Source organism: Haliotis rubra, unplaced genomic scaffold, assembly GCF_003918875.1.
Source record: "Haliotis rubra isolate DU_JTF1 unplaced genomic scaffold, ASM391887v1 Scf334, whole genome shotgun sequence".
Classification (NCBI taxonomy): Eukaryota; Metazoa; Mollusca; class Gastropoda; order Lepetellida; family Haliotidae; genus Haliotis; species Haliotis rubra.
In genome coordinates this window covers 715,889-734,666 of record NW_025767007.1, presented here as the reverse complement: position 1 = coordinate 734,666, position 18,778 = coordinate 715,889, and the positions used below count along the sequence as shown (strand labels likewise).

At 37.8% G+C, this 18,778-nt stretch overlaps 1 protein-coding gene across 1 annotated transcript in view; it reads left to right on the top strand.

The window, feature by feature from the left end:
* The first annotated feature begins 1,557 nt into the window (after positions 1-1,557).
* LOC124284353 overlaps positions 1,558-18,778 on the top strand; it is a 166,157-nt gene continuing 148,936 nt past the window's right edge. Inside the window, 1 exon segment of the mRNA XM_046720439.1 lies at positions 1,558-1,869. Within this exon segment, the coding sequence (XP_046576395.1) occupies positions 1,764-1,869 (106 nt within the window). The 5' untranslated portion in view covers positions 1,558-1,763.

Genomic DNA, 18,778 nt, shown 5'->3' with positions numbered 1-18,778 from the left:
AGCCCAGTTCTAGTGTCCCCGCCGTGATGTTGCTGGAATATTGCTAAAAGCGGCGTAAAACCAAACTCAGTCAGTCAGTCAGTCTTAATTATAATGGTTATAGCGATTATAGCTTCAATGCTCCATACGAGACACATCTCGGTCGCAAGGCACCCACAGTAGAGTATATTCAGAGTCATTAGTCATGCATGTTTACTTGTTGTTAGGAAAGACAAACACTCATTGTGTGGATCATATGTCAGCATGACAGACTAATGCCACTCCGGTAGAGGGGGTAGGTGAGGTTATAAACAACAGCCATGTCACGCATGACAATCCACGACGATTTGAAGCACCAAATATGCACTATCATGGTGGAATATCCTGTTACTTAAGACATACAGTATTTACAGTCAGGGTAGAAAGACGGCGCAGTTTGCTCGACTGAATCTCACTGCACGCAGATAGCTGAGTTGGATTAGCATAACCTCACGACTACTGTTTGTTATGAAATAAGATATCAGTGGTGACTGACATAAGAAATATATTGATATTGACACATATGTTGTCGTCGGAAAGATGGTTTATGAAATGGGCTATTTGATAAAGATTAATATATAAATGTTGTACATGCCGTATTTCTCAAGTAACGCAACCAATGTGTAAGACCTGTGAAGATCCAGGTGGGGTTTGAGCAAGATGCATGTGTGTTTGGTATGCTTGTAAGTGGCAACTGACGGTCTGTGTGGTAACACCCGCTGACTTGGTTCATACGTACTGTGATCAATGTCATTTGTGTAGATCGATACTCATATTACATAAGACTGATATATATAGACGTTACATTTGCAGTATTATTTGTAATATTCTATTCATTAGGCATATGTACACTACATACACATATCCCAATGGCGGAGATCGACGTTCATGATAGTAATCACTAGATTGTCTGGTCCAGGCTGTTACAAACATACCACTGCCATTTTACTGGAGTCCGGCGTTAATCGACGAACCAAAATAACCCAGTGTGTGTGATAATTCTTTTAAAAACTTTTATTGGAATAATGTATATTTTACAAAGCATTTGTATAATTTGGCATCTCTGATTTTTAAATATGACCCTGAATACCAATTAATGTGAACTGAATCACAGGTTCGTTACCGTTACCGACTAGGCTGGTTATGTAATACCAAACCATACTTACACATATCAATACTAGCACAAGTCAACAACTAGGAAGTATTAAAGGGCCCAACGGATTCTCTACGGTTTAGTTGAATGTGTCGCTAATTTCGTGTATTGTAGATTAACCTATTGTTGTGAAATTCTATTGTCAGGCTATCGAAATCTCTATCAGACAACAGCATAAAGCCATGCACACACCCCTCGGAGTCACGTTACGCCGCCTTGAGCTATATATCAGTTATTCACCGACCCCAACAGGTACATAACACTCATATTGTATACTCGTAGCCAAGCAACGAACTTAATTCCCCTTCCTGGCCACTAAATATTCATTATTTTGGTCACGTGACTCGTGTTATCGCAGACGGCGTGTCACAAGCGAGGCGGGGATATTCAATGTAGATACCACACGGCAACTTGACGGACGGGGAAAAATAACTATGTGATAACATATTTCGTAACGAGGGTCCATTTCGTAGAAGTAGTGTGCCGTGTTTTTTAAAGGATTATTTCGACTTCTCCGTGACAAGACAAGTGTGAATTTTCAGAGTTGAAAGTTGGAGGCTGGACCAAATCTTCGTGAGCTCTGTACATGTAAATGTCTACAGGCAAGCTGGACTTGCCTTGTGGAGGAATATTGATGCGACTCACGTGGATTTTATTTGTGTGTTTAGTGTGCGGGACACACTACCATTTCGTTGAAGGTGAGTTGCTCTGATACCTGTCAGCCTGTGGCGGGCTTCCAGACAATGTGCGTTTTGTCCGTGCAGTTACACCCCGCACGCTGTTTAATTCACAGGTGTTGAATCGATCGTTTATAGGTGCTGTAATTGTCATTTTCGTTTCATCAATTCATTTTAATATTTTATATATACTTGTGTGCTTGATTATGTGGCCAAACGAACCATGCGATTATTACAAGTGAAAAGATACGGACACGCTGTTCGAATTTCATAAAATAGTTTACACTTTTAATTTAGAAGTATTTTGTGCCATTAACAGTGTCTTTGGAAAGAGTTCCTTACGTACCCCCCGCCTATTTTTGTGATGAGCAAACACTATAGTTTAGTCTATAGTGTATAGTTTAAAGTTAGGTTGGGGGTACGTAATGAACTCTTACCGTATCTTTCAGTGACAGTAACAATAAAACTCTGGTTACACTCTAGCTCGCTTATGTTACCATTTCTTAAGGACTATTCCCTCATTTCTTCTGACTTTCATAGGGCAGTTGGGTAGCTCAGTGGTTAAAGTGTTCGCTTGTCATGCTGAAGCCCCAGGTTCGATTCCCCACATGGGTACAATATGTGAAGCCCATTTCTGGTGTCCCCACCATGATATTGCTGGAATATTGTTAAACCCAATTCACTCACTCACTCACTCACTCACTCAGACTTTCATAAGTTTCAGTAAAGAAAAGACTTGCATGGGATGCACTGGGTGTATTTGTTTCTGGATATGTGCAGACATAAACCCCTGTAGACGAAAGCCCCTTACGACAAACAAAAAACACCATGTAGGACAAAAAAACCCAAAAAACTCCAAATATGTAATGAAGATTGTTCATTATTCAAATATTTTATTTAGCCGACATCACAAACAGCAGTTTTAAATTCAATACAGAAGATACTTAAATTTATATATGGTAGATATATATATTATTAATATGTATTAATTATTAAACTTTCTGTCAAAGATGTCTTCATAGCCCCACGACAGATTAGGGCTGTACGACAGCTACATTCCCAGCCAATATATGACTTTCCAGTGCTCTACTTTGTATACATATAACCTTTGTAGCTAACTTGACACCACCCTTAGGCCAAAAAAAATAAATGTTGTGGTTCCGATTTCCTACATTTCAGAACTAGGGTAGGTAGGTAGGTTGTTTGGGTTTTTTTGCAAAATATTTTCACATTACTCATGTGTCATAAAATAAATTTAATTTATTATGTGGTGAGTAAAATTGTTAGGCTCGGCGGGAATATCTAGGGTCGGTCGGGAAATCGGAACCACAAGCTTTTTTTAGGCCTTATTATTCTTCAATATCTCCATGCTGGAAAGCACTGCCTGCTTAGTTTATGGAGCATTTATTTATACCATACCAATATGACAGTGAGTTGAAATACTTAATAATGTGTACATATCTAAATACTAAGTTGATTAATTAAACTTTTTATACTCTTGAAGTCAGTTAATCCTCATCAGTAATGAAGCTTCATCCTTAATAATGTTTCCAAATGAAATACTAAGTTAATTAATGAAGCCTGTTAATCCCTGTCACTGATAAACTCTGTTACTGATTCAATCAAAACATGTCACTTAAGTCAATCACTCAATAGTTAAAAAATGTTTGGGGGTTTTGTCCAAAGGTCCTCATTTGGTTTTTATGTCCTTATGGGTTTTTGTCCTAAGGAGTCTGCCATATAGCTGGAATATTGCTGAGTGCGGCGTAAAACTAAACTGAACTCACTCACTCCTAAGGAGTTTTTGTCCTAGGGGGCTGTCATCCACAGGGGGCTTTCACCCACAGGGGGTTTTGTCCTACAATCCGTACAACAGACCACTTCAGTGTATGCATGGTCCGATCCTTGAATGCATTTATCTCCATAATCTGAATACTTGCCAGGGCTCCCGTAAAACTAGAGCCAATCGCACACATTTTTACCCAGCTCTTGAGACCGATAGCCAGACAGCGCTGGGTAATAGGTAATTGGGTACATTGTTATAATTTGACGTTTGCCAGTCCAAACACATACCTAAAAAAGAAGTTGATTGTATCAGACAATCCAGTGATCAACATCATGAGCATCAATCTATGCAACTGGGATATGATGACATGAGTCAAGTGATAATGTGCATATCTGAAACTCAGTTACAGGAATTACCTTAGTATCCCTAAGTATTTACAAATACGCAGTAGAATACCTGCATCAACATGATTTCTTAGCCAAAATTCTTCAATCCATACCTAACAGCAATTCTATCTAAATAGTATCAAACAAAATAATAATAGTGTTGAAAACTACCTTTCTGGTGCTTCATCTAATTCAGTGCCCACACAGTTAACATTATAAAACTGTACAGTTAAAAAATCTGTAGACTTAAGTTCTGAAAAATGTTTAAAAATTCCGCCATATAGCTGGAATATTACTGAATAAGGCATTAAACAACAAACATGGCATGGGTTGATATGTGTTTGTCAGAATAAATAAGTTTTGGTCAGGTATGACAGCCTGTTGGGTAAGGGGACATAAATAAATAAAACTTATTTGTTGAAGGTCATGTAAAAATGGACATTTTAGAATGAGATATTAAGTTCTTTTTATCTGGTCTTTTCATGAAGGGGCATGAAAAAGTATAAGTTTGTCTAAATATGTCACAACCATTTGCAGGAGATCATTATTTTAAGTATATTAGTACATGAAAAACTTCTGAACCATGCACCTGTGTAATAAATAATTGTTACATAATTCACACACTTTTAACAAATCTGAATGTCCTTTTCACAATTATGTCATCAATTACAAATGCTTTAAACGGAAAAACTACCATAATTTTCTGAAAACTTCAACAGTGCTTAGTGTTGACTTTGGTGACAGGCAGTTGAGTAAATCTTTTATTTTATTTTGTGGGACACACCCATGTCCAATATTCTTCAAAAACTACCTCCATCCCTGACTCAGAGTATCTCACCTGACATTTACTGAGCATTTGTGAACTCAATCTTTAAACCTGTTTGAATTGTTAGGACTAATACATTGTTTATACTTCTATAAAAATTAAAAATCATTATTTTATTATTATTATTATTAAAATGGAAAAGGATTTGCTTTTCTTGTTTTAATTAATCTTCTTGAAAACTATCGATCTTCCAGAATACAGAACAGGGATACAGCTTTTTGCGAAAGGGGGGAAGGGCACAGTTCATTTTCACCCGTTGTCACGAGAGTTTCAATGGTCATTTAAAAAACTTTCAGAACAAAAAGGGGGTGCACACCCCTGCACACACCCTACACCCCCTCTGGATCTGCTTATGCAGGACTCTTGTATCCCAGAACCAGCTCTTGTTAACAGTCCCCAGAATATGCTTAGCTTCATCATTAGGCTTGCGATCATTCCTACATGCAGTGCCATGTCTCTGAGATTCTCTTCCTGACAAGGGCGGTGGGGTAGCCTAGTGGTTAAAGCGTTGGCTTGTCACGCCGAAGACCCGGGTTCGAATCCCCACATGGGGTACAATGTGTGAAGCCCATTTCTGGTGTCCCCCGCCGTGATGTTGCTGGAATATTGCTAAAAGCGGCATAAAACCAAACTCAGTCAGTCAGTCTTCCTGACAACATTAAACTTTATGATTCTCTGACAACTTTCAAATCTTGTATTAAAAATGATGTTTTCAAGAGCACCTATACCTCATTCTTTTAAACCAACATTAATGTATTGTATATAATCCTTTAATTTCTTGTAGCACCTTGAGCATGCACAAGTGTGTTGATACAGGTACATTATAATGTCCATTATCAGTCCTAGTGTCATTAAAGAACGAGTTCAGGTCTCAAATGTACTTGTGATTTGTTTTTGAAGTCTAATAAAGTACCTTGAACATTCCTGATTAGAATTGGTCTATAACAACCTATATTGGTTATAGTGAGCGAGTGAGTTTAGTTTTATACGAGAGAACGCTTAAGCATCTAGGCTACCCCATCGCCGCCTATACTTGTGATAACAGGCCACTTAAAGAGTCAGGTGATCAGGCTGTGTGAAGCTGGTTGATGGCAAGTCATCATTCACACAAGAATATATTTAGGAGATAAACATCATGTGTTGGCGAATTTCCGGGTGTTATTGAATATTTGAAGCACGGGAATTCCGTCACAATATGATTTTAATAACGTCATCACAGCTGACGACGTAACAATACAATGGTGTGAGCGATGTTTGTATGTATTAATACGCAGAGAATTTCCGGGAATCAAATACCATTAGATCACGTTTTTCAACCAATCAGATTATAGAACACAGGGACTTTTGGTTTACAATGTTGTTTATAATATCGATCACAGGCTTGTCTCATCCAGACTTGATACTTTGTATATCACCAACTGCAGCTAAACATTTGGGTAGTGGGGCTTTAAACAACCACAGGGATGGTGAGGTAGCCTAATGGTTAAAGCGTTCACTCACCACGCCAAAATCCCAGGTTCAATTCCCCACATGGGTACACAGTATGAAGCCCATTTCTGGTGTCCCCTGCCGTGATATTGCTGGAATATTGCTAAAAGAGGTGTAAAACTTAATTCACTCACTCACATCAACAGCCACAAATTATATCTTGCTCGACATTAACTGAATGTATTTTGTCCAAAACAAATCAAACATTTTATGAAAAACACTGAAACAGATTAATTACTGACAAATCATTTTAACCCCTTTTTTAGTTCAGAACTAAAATCGAGCAACTATTCAAATTAATCTGTTTGCTTGACCAACGGACATAACTATATCAGATTGTAGTAGTTCAATAGGCTTGTCTTACTGTCAGCATAAAAGATTTAATATGATTGTTTGTATAACATGGTATAATAAATGGATCAAAGATTGACCTCAGTGAAATTATTTGCTAACTGAGATCTAACCCAGTTGTCTGTTGACTACAGGATTTATGCCATCGGGACGAACGGCGGTGTACCAGCATTGTAAGATTTAGTACAGTAGTTAACATTTCTGACACAGACAGAGTAGATTGTGGCCAGGTGGGTGTGTATTTGAAGAGTAAGAACGTGACAGTTGGGTTAGAAATATAGTCAAACCTTACTGTGTTGAAGGACCTTCGTAAATACTTTGAGATGTGTCTGAGGTTCGATAAAACTACATAATGATATTACTTCGAGACAAAAGTTCAACACATCAAAGGTTGACCCAACTGTGTTTATATTTCTTTTTATCATCTGACCAAAGAAGGTCTTGTAAACATCCAACACAAATTTGTTTGTTTAATATTCCAGCTCTAAGGTGGTGGTCTGTAAATAATCAATTCTGGACCAGATAATCTTGTGATCAGCAGCATGAGCATCAACCTAAGCAATTAGGATACAATGACGTCAACCAAGTCGGCGAAAATGACCACCCGATCCCGTTAGTCACCACTTACGATAAGCATAGGTTGTTGAAGATCAATTCTAACCTGAAATACAACATAAAATGTCATATTTGACATTTCTTGAATATTAGCTGAACAAATTCTTGTTAATTGCAGGCATTGTCTTTAGCCATCATGGCAATTTCTCTTTGACATGAGTGGATTTATCTGGATTCCAAACTATGTTGCCATGACAGGCAGAGCAAATTGGTGTCATTCTTTCATATTTAATTTAAGATTTAAGCTCCTCTTAATTGGTCCTGTTACTAGTGAAATGCAGCCACTTTGACCAAGCTATCACAATAGTTACAGATATTTCAACATAATTGGGAAATTGTTCATTCCTGTTGGGGAAGTTTTACTGACATTTACTCCTGACTTTACTTCGAATTTCAGCCTCCAGTGAGGTCTAGATAAAACCCTGAACATTTGCTATCACAAAGATATTCAGCATCCTGCTCTTCAAAAAGATTTTGTTTGACCCATTAACCAAATAGAGCCAAACAATGTCAGGGAGATAAAAGGTATAAAGATAATTATATATAATTGTGGGTTTTCTAAAACTCTTTTCAAGCAGGAGCTATAGTTTGTAAATAATTAGTATGACAGTATAGTGTATAAGACAAAATATTATGGATGTCATCTTCTTATTGTATACACAACATTCCAGAGCTTTTCCAGCCCCTTCGTCAGGTGAATGAAAATCAAGGAAAACCCCTGAAACATTGTGTATACAATAAAGAAGAAGTTGTCATCCATAATATTTTGTCTTATACTTGAATACCAACCTCTATATGCCTCTCAAGAACCTCGACAGTATAGTGAATGAATAGTGATGTTTTTCTGTGTTGACACCAAGCTGTTGATATTTTATTTTAGTCATGAAATGATGTTTTTTATATAAATACAATTAAATATGTGCATTTCAAACAGGATCAAAAACATATCAGAACATAGGATGGTATTTCTCTTACCATAGTTCATTGCTAAGTGTCTTTCTATGAAATAGTCTTTTAGCTTATGACACTGAGCATTCTGCCTCTTAAAAAACAGGTAATAAAATACAAAATTATTTTCACTTAATGGCCCATGGTGTGTGTGATCTTTATTGAGGTTCCACCTAACAAAGAGCTCACACATCATGCTACAATGTGCCTTTGCCTGTACAACATTGTACCATACACTGTACGGCTTTATACACAGTCAGTAACATTATTCCCCACCCGTGATATACCATGTTTATACCATATAAATCTGACATAACACTGTACCGATACTTCATTTCTATCACTCCTTGGAACCTACATGTGTACATTTCCTTCTTCTTAGAATGTATACGAAGTCATATTGACTGAAGTCAAATATGGTGCTGGATATAACAGTAGTCATGAATGATGTTAATTCAGTGAATATAAGAATGATTGTGAATAAGACACATTTAATGGATAGGGATCATAAAGTGCTGGCCTCCATTGTGGGATATATGGTGTGTTATGAACCTCTGACAATAGTGAATGGTAACATTGTGTACTCTGAGTGGCCCTCAGATTTGATATAAGCAGTGACCATTGAGGTGTTGCGGTATTAACTATGGTGCATTGTTTGTGCCTGGAATGGATGGAGACTATTCAAGTGTTCTACCTCTGAATAGTAAACAAGTGTTGCTGAGGAACTTTGAGTAAACACACACATAAAAAAGGGCATATAATGGTTCTCTGATGTCTCTGTGGGGGACTTAGTGAAGAAATGTTGTAAACACATGTGTGATAACTATGCTTATTGCTGATATCTATTTTCTGTACAATAATATATGTTCATGCTCTAACAGTATGTTTACTAATAAACATGCTCTGCAGACATAAGAGGACAGGTCACTTAGTTTTATTTCTCCTGACCACCAAATGATATGAGATTAGAGTTGACAGTTTGATATTCTTGGGGATACCCATTCTCTTCCCACAGAGGTTACTCAAGTCATATCTTCCCATGTAACCTCTGTTCTAATACGGCCATATTTCCCAGTTCTCGAAAAATATTGGCGTCAGAAGATCGCAACACAAATTATCTCCCTTCTTTCTATCCAATCAGTACACATGATACATCGACTTAGATCCAATATGGCGGCTGCCATGGAGTTAGTTGATCAATATGCGGATAGATTTGGTATTTCATGTTTAACTGAAAATCAGACACTAGCAATAGAAATTGGGGCCACAAATATCCCTCCTCTGCCGATGACTTATGTTGATGTGACACATAAGACATTTAATAGCTAACTTGTCCGTTGTCAACGAGGGCGATGGAGACGCCATTGATCCGCCATTACATGACTGAGTTCTGTCTAGAAGAAATGTTTGCGCATCCCGCAGAGGAAGAATTTCTAGTTTTCCCGAAGCATACAGAAATTCCCGAGGCTTTGAGAATGATCACTTTTGCAACAACGTTGATGATTGCACAACTAAATCTGATTGCAACCAATCACCAATCCTGAACACTCGCACCATGAAAGGGCCGTATTAGGAAGATATGACTTGAGTAACTTCTGTGGTAAGAGAATGGGGGATACCTGAGTTTTAAATGAAACATGTTACAGAAATTGTTTGCAAAAACTAGTTATAAGCTTTAACTGGACATGTTGGATTATCAGAAAAATAGAGTGTTCTGAAATTGTTTGGCTTCCATCATAGATCAAAAGCATTTGTCTTGAAGTGCTGATAATCTGTCACAAATAATCATCTACATTTATTGAGACTTTCAAAGGAACCATTACTGCCTTGCAGTGAAGGCTGCAACGATTCACCCAGACCTTGATTCGTTTCAATTTTCGATATTGGACCTTCGATTTGATCATTTTCGATTCAATTCTTCATACAAGTGAAAACATCAGATTTCCTTTAACTCCCAGAATGGGCTTTTTAGCATGAAATCCATCGTCAACTTGGCAATGTCTACTAACAACAATTCTCATTGGATGATTAGCCTGGCATCAACCAATCACGTTTCACCTTATTTCAGTGCTCGAAACTGCTCGAGTTGGAGCTAAAGTTACGTTCTGGTTATGTGGAAATAATTTAAATAGGTATTCAAATATCAAATCGAAATAGTAATAGTGCTTATCGAAAATCGAAACTCAGGTGTCAGATTCGAATTTTGATGAATCGATCCGAATTGTTGTTGTAGCCCTTTCTGCAGTATTACTGTAATATTCCTAAAGTATTCTGACATCATTGGTTCTATGAATGCACATAACATTTTGTAATTTGCTTATGTGCAATAGCTTTATTTCTAAGAACTGGCAACCGCCTCCCTGGTGTAGTGGTTAGAGCGTCCGCCCGGAGAGCGGAAGGTCACGGGTTCGATCCCCGGCGGCGTCATACCAAGACACGTTAAAATATGGTACTTGTTTGTCCCTGTCTGGCACTCGGCATTAATGGGTACAACAAGGACTGGTCGGCTCGGAGTCAGTATACTGTGTCTGAGGGGGGTATTCATGCTTCACTGCGGCATGGTATCTCAGTGGGCTAGCACTATAAAACCAGCTTCAGTCTGGGCTAGTACAAGCAGCCGCACATACACATACACACGCATACACGTCATCATATGAGCGAAATATTTTCAAGCACGACGTTAAACCCAATTTCACCTCAATCTAACCTCTGATCTGATCTATTACATCTAAGAACTGGCTATCACACTTTTCTTGGCCCCCCTGGTGACCCAGGGTGGAATGTGTAACCAGCACCCATTGCTGCTCCCAATAGGCAATGGAATTGAGTTACCTATGAAGATCTGGGTTAGAATTGGTCTGCAGGAACCCATGCTTGTCATTTGCAGCAAATAATAGGATTGGGTAGTCAGACATGGTTCATACATGTCATCATATCCCAGTCAAGTAGATTAATGTTCATAATGACAATTACTGGATTTTCTTCTTCATACTTGATTATTTACAGATTATTTACTGCTTTACTGTCATATCGCTGGCACGTTGTGTGCTTGGGTATCCATATTTAACAGCGTCATGGTATCTCAGTAGGCTTGCGCTATAAAATGGCCATTAGTCTGGACTAATACAAACACAAATGCATGTATATCGGCACAGGAGTGGAATAATTCTGAATGTTATGTTAAGCACCATTTGACCTCCCCACTTCACATATTTTCAATAACTTTGTTGTTATCTGTTATTATTTAACCTGGAAGAGTTTCCATTCTTCTTTATTCTTCAAATAACAACATGGCCATTAATTGGATTAATGAATGTACATGCTATGCTGATATCTAATTTATAGCCTGGATAGTGATTCTAGTGGGAATAGTGAGCTAATTAGAGGAATTGTGCAGCGTAAGACAAGCATGTAAGCATTGATAGGTGCCGGCTAGCTTCTCAGCAGTGAGATAAACATCATTGTCTCTTGGAGCTTCCGTATTTGCGTGAGTGAATTTGAAAGGAATTAGTTCGTCATGCGTTACCTTAACTCTGGTTGGACAGAGGGAGTGTATTTTTATGACTGTCATTGTACATTGTGTTGAACTTTGCTTATCGATCAGCTGAGTCACATGATGATTACCCAGAACCAAGACGAGCCCAATGTCTTTGTTGTGCATCGACATTGTTTTTAACTAAATCTCAATTAGCATATATTTTCTTTAGAATGTTAAGTGCTTATAAATATATACTTTAAGATTTTTTGCTTACAGTACTTAACTGAGAAAGTGTAATCCCAAATAAGACTTGTTACATTTGACAATGTTTTAGAAGGCATCGTTGGTTCAATACTTTCGACCTTGGGAGCCATGCTAATTTATACCTGTTCAGATTCGTCCGTTTAGTATAATTTTACCTGAAAGCAGTTTGTAAAATTCTGTGATAAAATGTATCTGTACTCCACCTATTAGTTAATCTCAAGCAGTGGGGTAGCCTAATGGTTAAAGTGTCCTGCCGTCTCGCTGTAGACCCTGGTTGAGTGGTTCGATTCCCAACATGGGTACAATGTGTGAAGCCCATTTCTGGTGTTCCCCTCTGTGATATTGCTGGAATACTGCTAAAAGCGGTGTAAAACCATGCTCACTAATAGTTAATCTGGAGCACTCTAACACAGAAGGGGCGGTGGGGTAGTCTAGTGGTTAAAGCGTTGGCTCGTCACCCCGAAGACCCCGGTTCGAATCCCCACATGGGTACAATGAGTGAAGCCCATTTCTGGTGTCCCCCGCCTTGATATTGCTGGAATACTGCTAAAGGCGGTGTAAAACCATGCTCACTAATAGTTAATCTGGAGCACTCTAACACAGAAGGAGGAATCAACAACACATCGTGGTAAAACGTGGTTAAACACCCTGCATAGGAAACATCATTGACAGCTGTTGTCTCGTACCTGACTGCATGCTGAAGCCATAAGCATGTACCCTCTTCTTGTTGAAATAACGTAGTCAACAGAAATTTTCTCATTTAATAAAATCAGTGAGAATCAGTCAGTGGAAGAAGTGTTTTGAAAGGTTTTGAGTATCGACATGATGTACAAACAGTGTATCTTGTTAATAAGGTGAGCAGGGTGCGGTGGTACAAAACAACCTTAGCGCTAAGACTACCGTAAGTCTATGTTAAGGTATGGGAGTTATGGTCACCTTAGCGCTAAGATTGCTTTGTACAATGGCACCCAGGGCCCCGTTTCACAAAGCTCTTGTGAGCCTAAGATCTCTTAACTTTTCTTGTTGCATTCGTACCTCTTAAACATTGACTTACGACAGTCGTAGCACTGCGATAGCTTTGTGAAACGGGGCCATGGTTTTTAAGTGAGATCCATGTTTGGGGCCCAGCTTCATAATTCACCTGTCACCATGCTATGGTCTGTCGCCTGTGCTGTAGCAACAGTCACACAATGTATCAAAGACAATGCACCAACCAGGAAGACAGTTAATGAATAATGTGGACATTGGTGTCACATGAAGCATGAACCAATTCTCCCTGAATGGTTAATGGTGCTCTCTTCACATGAAGCATGAACCAATTCTCCCCGAATGGTTAATGGTGCTCTCTTCATGCCTGGATGACCACCATATTCAGATTTCATCTGCATTCCCTTGTCCTTGACTTTACCAATCATGGCGCCAGTGGCACTCAGGGATTCAAGAATCGCTTTGATGCTTATTAAGCTCATATACCAAATCTTGTGTCCCCAATCAATTAAGTATGACATAATATAAGATTTCAAGCGTATCGTGTACGCACATAAATACCTTTGTACGTCTAACATTTAATTTGCGTGCTTATCGTGCAAATGGAAATCTATTTCGGATAAATACTTGTCAAGTTTCTTTTGCGAAACACGATTTGACACATGAGGAAACCCCGACAGTAAGAATCACTTGCGTTGCCATGCAACAATATGCGTCACTATTTTTCGATTGGCTAAAAACTACACTGTTCCTATTTATATCCAGTCGGACCTGACATTATGCACATCACACGGTCGCTCAGTTATTTCTCACGCGCCTTCAAATACAAATACATCGTTGGAAATAGTGATCGATGAATCGTCCAGACGAACCACACCACCAACTCGCTCACACAAAAACATGTCAGTACTCCTTCAAAATTCTCAGTACACCTCCACTTGCAATATGATGTGTAAGAACACTCGCACCCCCAAAAGTTATCTGGAGACCTGCCAATGTTAAATCCATCTTTAAGGTAATACAACCAGTCCTACCAACAAAAATATTAAGTGCAGATTGAGTCATAACAAGTTCTTCTCTGATACGTATTACTTTGAGTAAAAACTTTCCAATTGAAATTGTAATATCTCCTGTATTTAGTTGACGTTAGTGAAAGGAATGTATGTTTAACATTGGACAACAGGGTTGGCAGGTCAGTTTGAGGTGTTTTGTAATATACTGCTCAAAAGAAGTTACGAGAACCTTATTTCTTCTTTTATATTACCATAGTTAATCTGTCATGCCATGATACATTGAATACATAGTGTAATATCAAAGAATTACGGTATCAGTTCTTCAACTTCTTTCGAGGAGCATATGCACTACTCTATGTTTGATTGGAATATATTTATCTTTCGATGATACACAAAAGTGATTTTTGTAAAATGTCAAATGTATATATAAATATTTCTGATATATCTGATTATCCCTATTTAATTTGAGCTGTGTATGTGTTTAATTTTGTTAGCACTGTTATAGGATTGGTTAGGTGACCTTTTGGTTAAGTGTTAGTTCATCACCTTGGAGACCTGAGTTTGATTCCACACTTGGTTCAATGTGTAATGTCCCTTCTGTGTCCTTTGTCATGGTATTATTATAAATTGTTACACATAACAACAGAGAATCATAATTCAAGGACATGCTGTTTCCATATGGTTACATAACTGGTTAATAAACATGATCGCAAGTGGAGAGGTATTGTGGCTAAAGTCATTAATGGCTAATCAGTGAGGATATTGTGTCCATTAATCCCCAAGAGACTAACTGAACTCATTGAGGACAAGCTGCTAACATGGTTAATACTCAATGCATTAGCAAGTGATTTGAATATGTGGAAATAAGCATGGTATGGTCATGTGAATTACATCATGAGAAAGTGAGTGAGTATGGTTTTACCAGCTTTATAGCAATATTCCAGCAATATCATGGCGGGGGACACCAGAAATGGGCTTCACACATTGTACCCATGTGGGGAATCGAAACTTGGGTCTTCGTTGCGACAAGCAAACAAGGCTATCCCATCAGAAAATATACATGAGCACGATTCTAGCATGTGTCTATCCATGGTATAAACATTGCGAAACACTACAAACTTTCTAAATAAATGTAAATACTGTACAAAACCTAGTTTGACAATGAGTCATCTGTCTTATGCAGTATCACTACACATATACATTATGTAAATATGAACATCTGATTTTCATTTTGAAGAGCATTCTTTTTGTTTTATTCTGAAATATAGCAACATTACTTATAATAGGATTCTAGAAATAAGTAAAGTTAGTTTTTTTAATCAACCATGACTTTGAAAAACATCCGATTTTGGTCAGACATTCGAAATCAAAATGACATGCCACTGCTAAAACTACCCCACATGAATTTCAAAACTACTAATAGCTCATATAAAACTGTAATAATTTTCATAAATATCAAAAGACCAATTTTATCCTAATGTTTTGTATTGTCCAAAATATGTAAACATACAAGAAATTTTCCTGTTTTAGATTGTTTTTTATGCCCCATATACACATACTATAAATTTTGCCAAAATTGTAACACTACTTTGAGTATTTAGAAGGAATATTACTTTGACTGGTGATTTTATTTTTATTTTTTCCCTCCTGCCTTTAGGTTTTCTGAGGACAAAAATCCATAAAACAAGAAATAAAATTGGTCTGGCCCAAATGTGAAAATGTTTAATTCATTTCCAATTCACTCCAGCATATCTTCAGTAAAGAGTTTTTGTCCAAGACAAATGCAAGGTAATATTTTATGCACCAGTTGATAGTGAGTACTATCAATATCGAGCACCGAATATCTTAACACTGGATTGATGTTAAGGACACGCACTGTGTCAGCCATGTGAAATAAAATTGACAGGATAATGAAAACTATTGATGATATGCCTACGGTAATAATTGCTTGGTAAATTATTAACCTGCCTAGTGATTTGGTAATTGACAGTACCCTGAGGAACCCGACATTTTGCTTTCAAGATTTCCTGGAATTTTCTTTCAGTACAAATGCTGAACAATTTGTTTCATTTTTTCACTTAAGACATTCAATAACTTTACTGACAGCAAGCAGCGGAACATTTTGGCATATATGATTTGTGATGGATTCTACCTTTCCTGTGTGGCCAGTAAGGGCAGTTGTGGTCTGGGCATTATCATAATAATGGCAGTGTAATATGAGCAGTTTAGTCTGTAAGACCTGTGTAAAAAGGGCAGTGTATAGGTCTCTATTTTTGAATAGGCAGCATGTATCATAAGGGCAGTAATGATATAGTATAAGACCTGTGTGGTCAATAAGGGCAGTGTAATATGATATAGTCTATAAGACCTGTGTGGTCAATAAGGGCATTGTAATATGAGCAGTGGTTATAAGAGATGTGTATCAATAAGGGCATGTAATATGAACAGTTTGGTCAATAAGGGCATGTGGTCAAAAAGGTTTTTTTTAGAATAGGCAGTTATGGTCTATAAAGGGTGTGTGCAGTCAGCCTATAAGGGCAGTGTAATATGATATATTATAAGACCTGTATGGTCAATAAGGGCAGTGTAATATGAACAGTTTGGTCAATAAGGGCCATGTGGTCAATAATTAGGTCTATAAAGGTTGTATGGTCTATAAGGGCTGTGTTATATGAGCAGTTTAGCCTATAAGGGTCGTGTTATATGAGCAGTTTAGCCTATAAGGGCCGTGTTATATGAGCAGTTTGGTCTATAAGGGTCGTTATATGAGCAGTTTGGTCTATAAGGGCTGTGTTATATGAGCAGTTTAGCCTATAAGGGTCGTGTTATATGAGCAGTTTAGCCTATAAGGGCCATGTTATATGAGCAGTTTAGTCTATAAGGGTCGGTGTTATGTGAGCAGTTTAGTCTATAAGGGCTTCGTATTATATGAGCAGTTTAGTCTATAAGGGCCGTGTTATATGAGCAGGCTAGATAAGGGTTGTCATAAAGTGTATATATAATGGTTGTATGGTCTATAAAAGCAGTGTAATATGATCTGTGTGGTCAGCAAGGGCCGTGTGGCCAATAAGGGCTGCTTTCTTCCTGATTGATGAAAATCTTGTGAGCTACCATATTATGTCAAATGCTACCCAATAGGCAGTAACATGTGCCTTATGCAGCTGTTATCATGGTTATCATGAAATGTTGATATTCTTTAAAGGATATACAAGAGTACTCATAAATAGTTTTTCAATGTGTACAAATTACCCTAACTCCCTGACTGTTATTTGCTGCCACATTTTCAGTTGTTTTTGATGCTTGCTGTATATGAATAAATTTAATTTTCTCAGTGTACAGTTCTATTATTTACAGGTTGTGTAAACAGTGATGCTGACAAGGCTTTCAGTATCAAAATTAATATTGAAATAGCTCTCTCACCACTTTGTGAGACACCAGAAAACCTTTATATCTCGTATCATACATGCATTTCTTGACTGGATTACACAGGAAAATAGTCAGGTGGGGTTGTATTTCTTACTCTGAAACAAGGATTTATCTAAGATTTCAAACTAAGTTCCCTTGACAGGCAACTGATAAAAGATGTAGGCTTGTTCAAAACTGGCATATTAAAGCTCTTATCTAAATTCAAAAGTGTGTTCATGCATTTTTTAGCATACCTGCCAATACAGTAAAGTTAAACTAACCATTAAAACCTCTTCCACTTCCTTGATACTGTTATCATTGAAATACTAGTCACCTTGACCAAGCTTTCGCATTAATTATAATTTATTATTTTTAAGTTTGACAACTCTTGTTGCAGCCTTTGGAGCAGAATATTGGCCTCTGATCAGGTCTAGTTAAATACCCGTTTATGATAACAACTAATGTCCTGGACTGATATTACTGAATGCAAATGTTGATGGACATTTAGGACCTCTAGCCTTTCTCCGCTTTAGACCCCCAATTTGTCTTCTTCAGATTCAACATTTACAGATTGTTTTGATGAAGTGCTTGTATTAGCAGGGGTTGCTGACACAAAGCAACATGTATTCGCTCTGGATCATGAGTTGATCAATTGTTGTTGGCATTGCAAATCAATTAATTTTATCCCATTTCCTCCATGATTCTGTGAGAACCATGAAGATCCGGGGTAGAATAGGTCTTCAGCAACCCATGCTTGCCACAAAAGGCGACTATGCTTGTCGTAAGAGGTGACTAACAGGATGGGGTGGTCAGGCTCGCTGACTTGGTTGACACATATCATCGGTTCCCAATTGCGCAGATCGATGATCATGCTGATCACTGGATTGTCTGGTCCAGACACGATTATTTACAGACCGCTGCCATATAGCTGAAACTCACTCACTCACTCCATGATTATGTGGCCATGGATTTAAATCCTTGATTTATCAGTGAGTGAGTGAGTGAGTTGGGTTGTACACTGCTTTTAGCAATATAGGAGCAATATCACGGCAGGTGACACCAGAAATGAGCTTCAATAAATGTTTGTTCATCACACTGAAAGACAGGTTTATTTACCCATATGATAACAATCTGTGAAGACAATTCTCTAGTGGACATACACAATCCTGTAGCTCAGAGATTAAAAAGGAGCTTGTCTCAACGGGTATGGTGTTTAGTAGCAGACATTAAATTATACATTCAGTTAACATGTTATACACAGGATAGAGAAAGCTAATACTTTTTCTTCATGCATATTTCCATGGGCTCTTTTTTTCTCTGTGAAGCCTGTGACTATTTACCAATTTATAAGCCTATTATTATTTCCCAACATATATACCCATG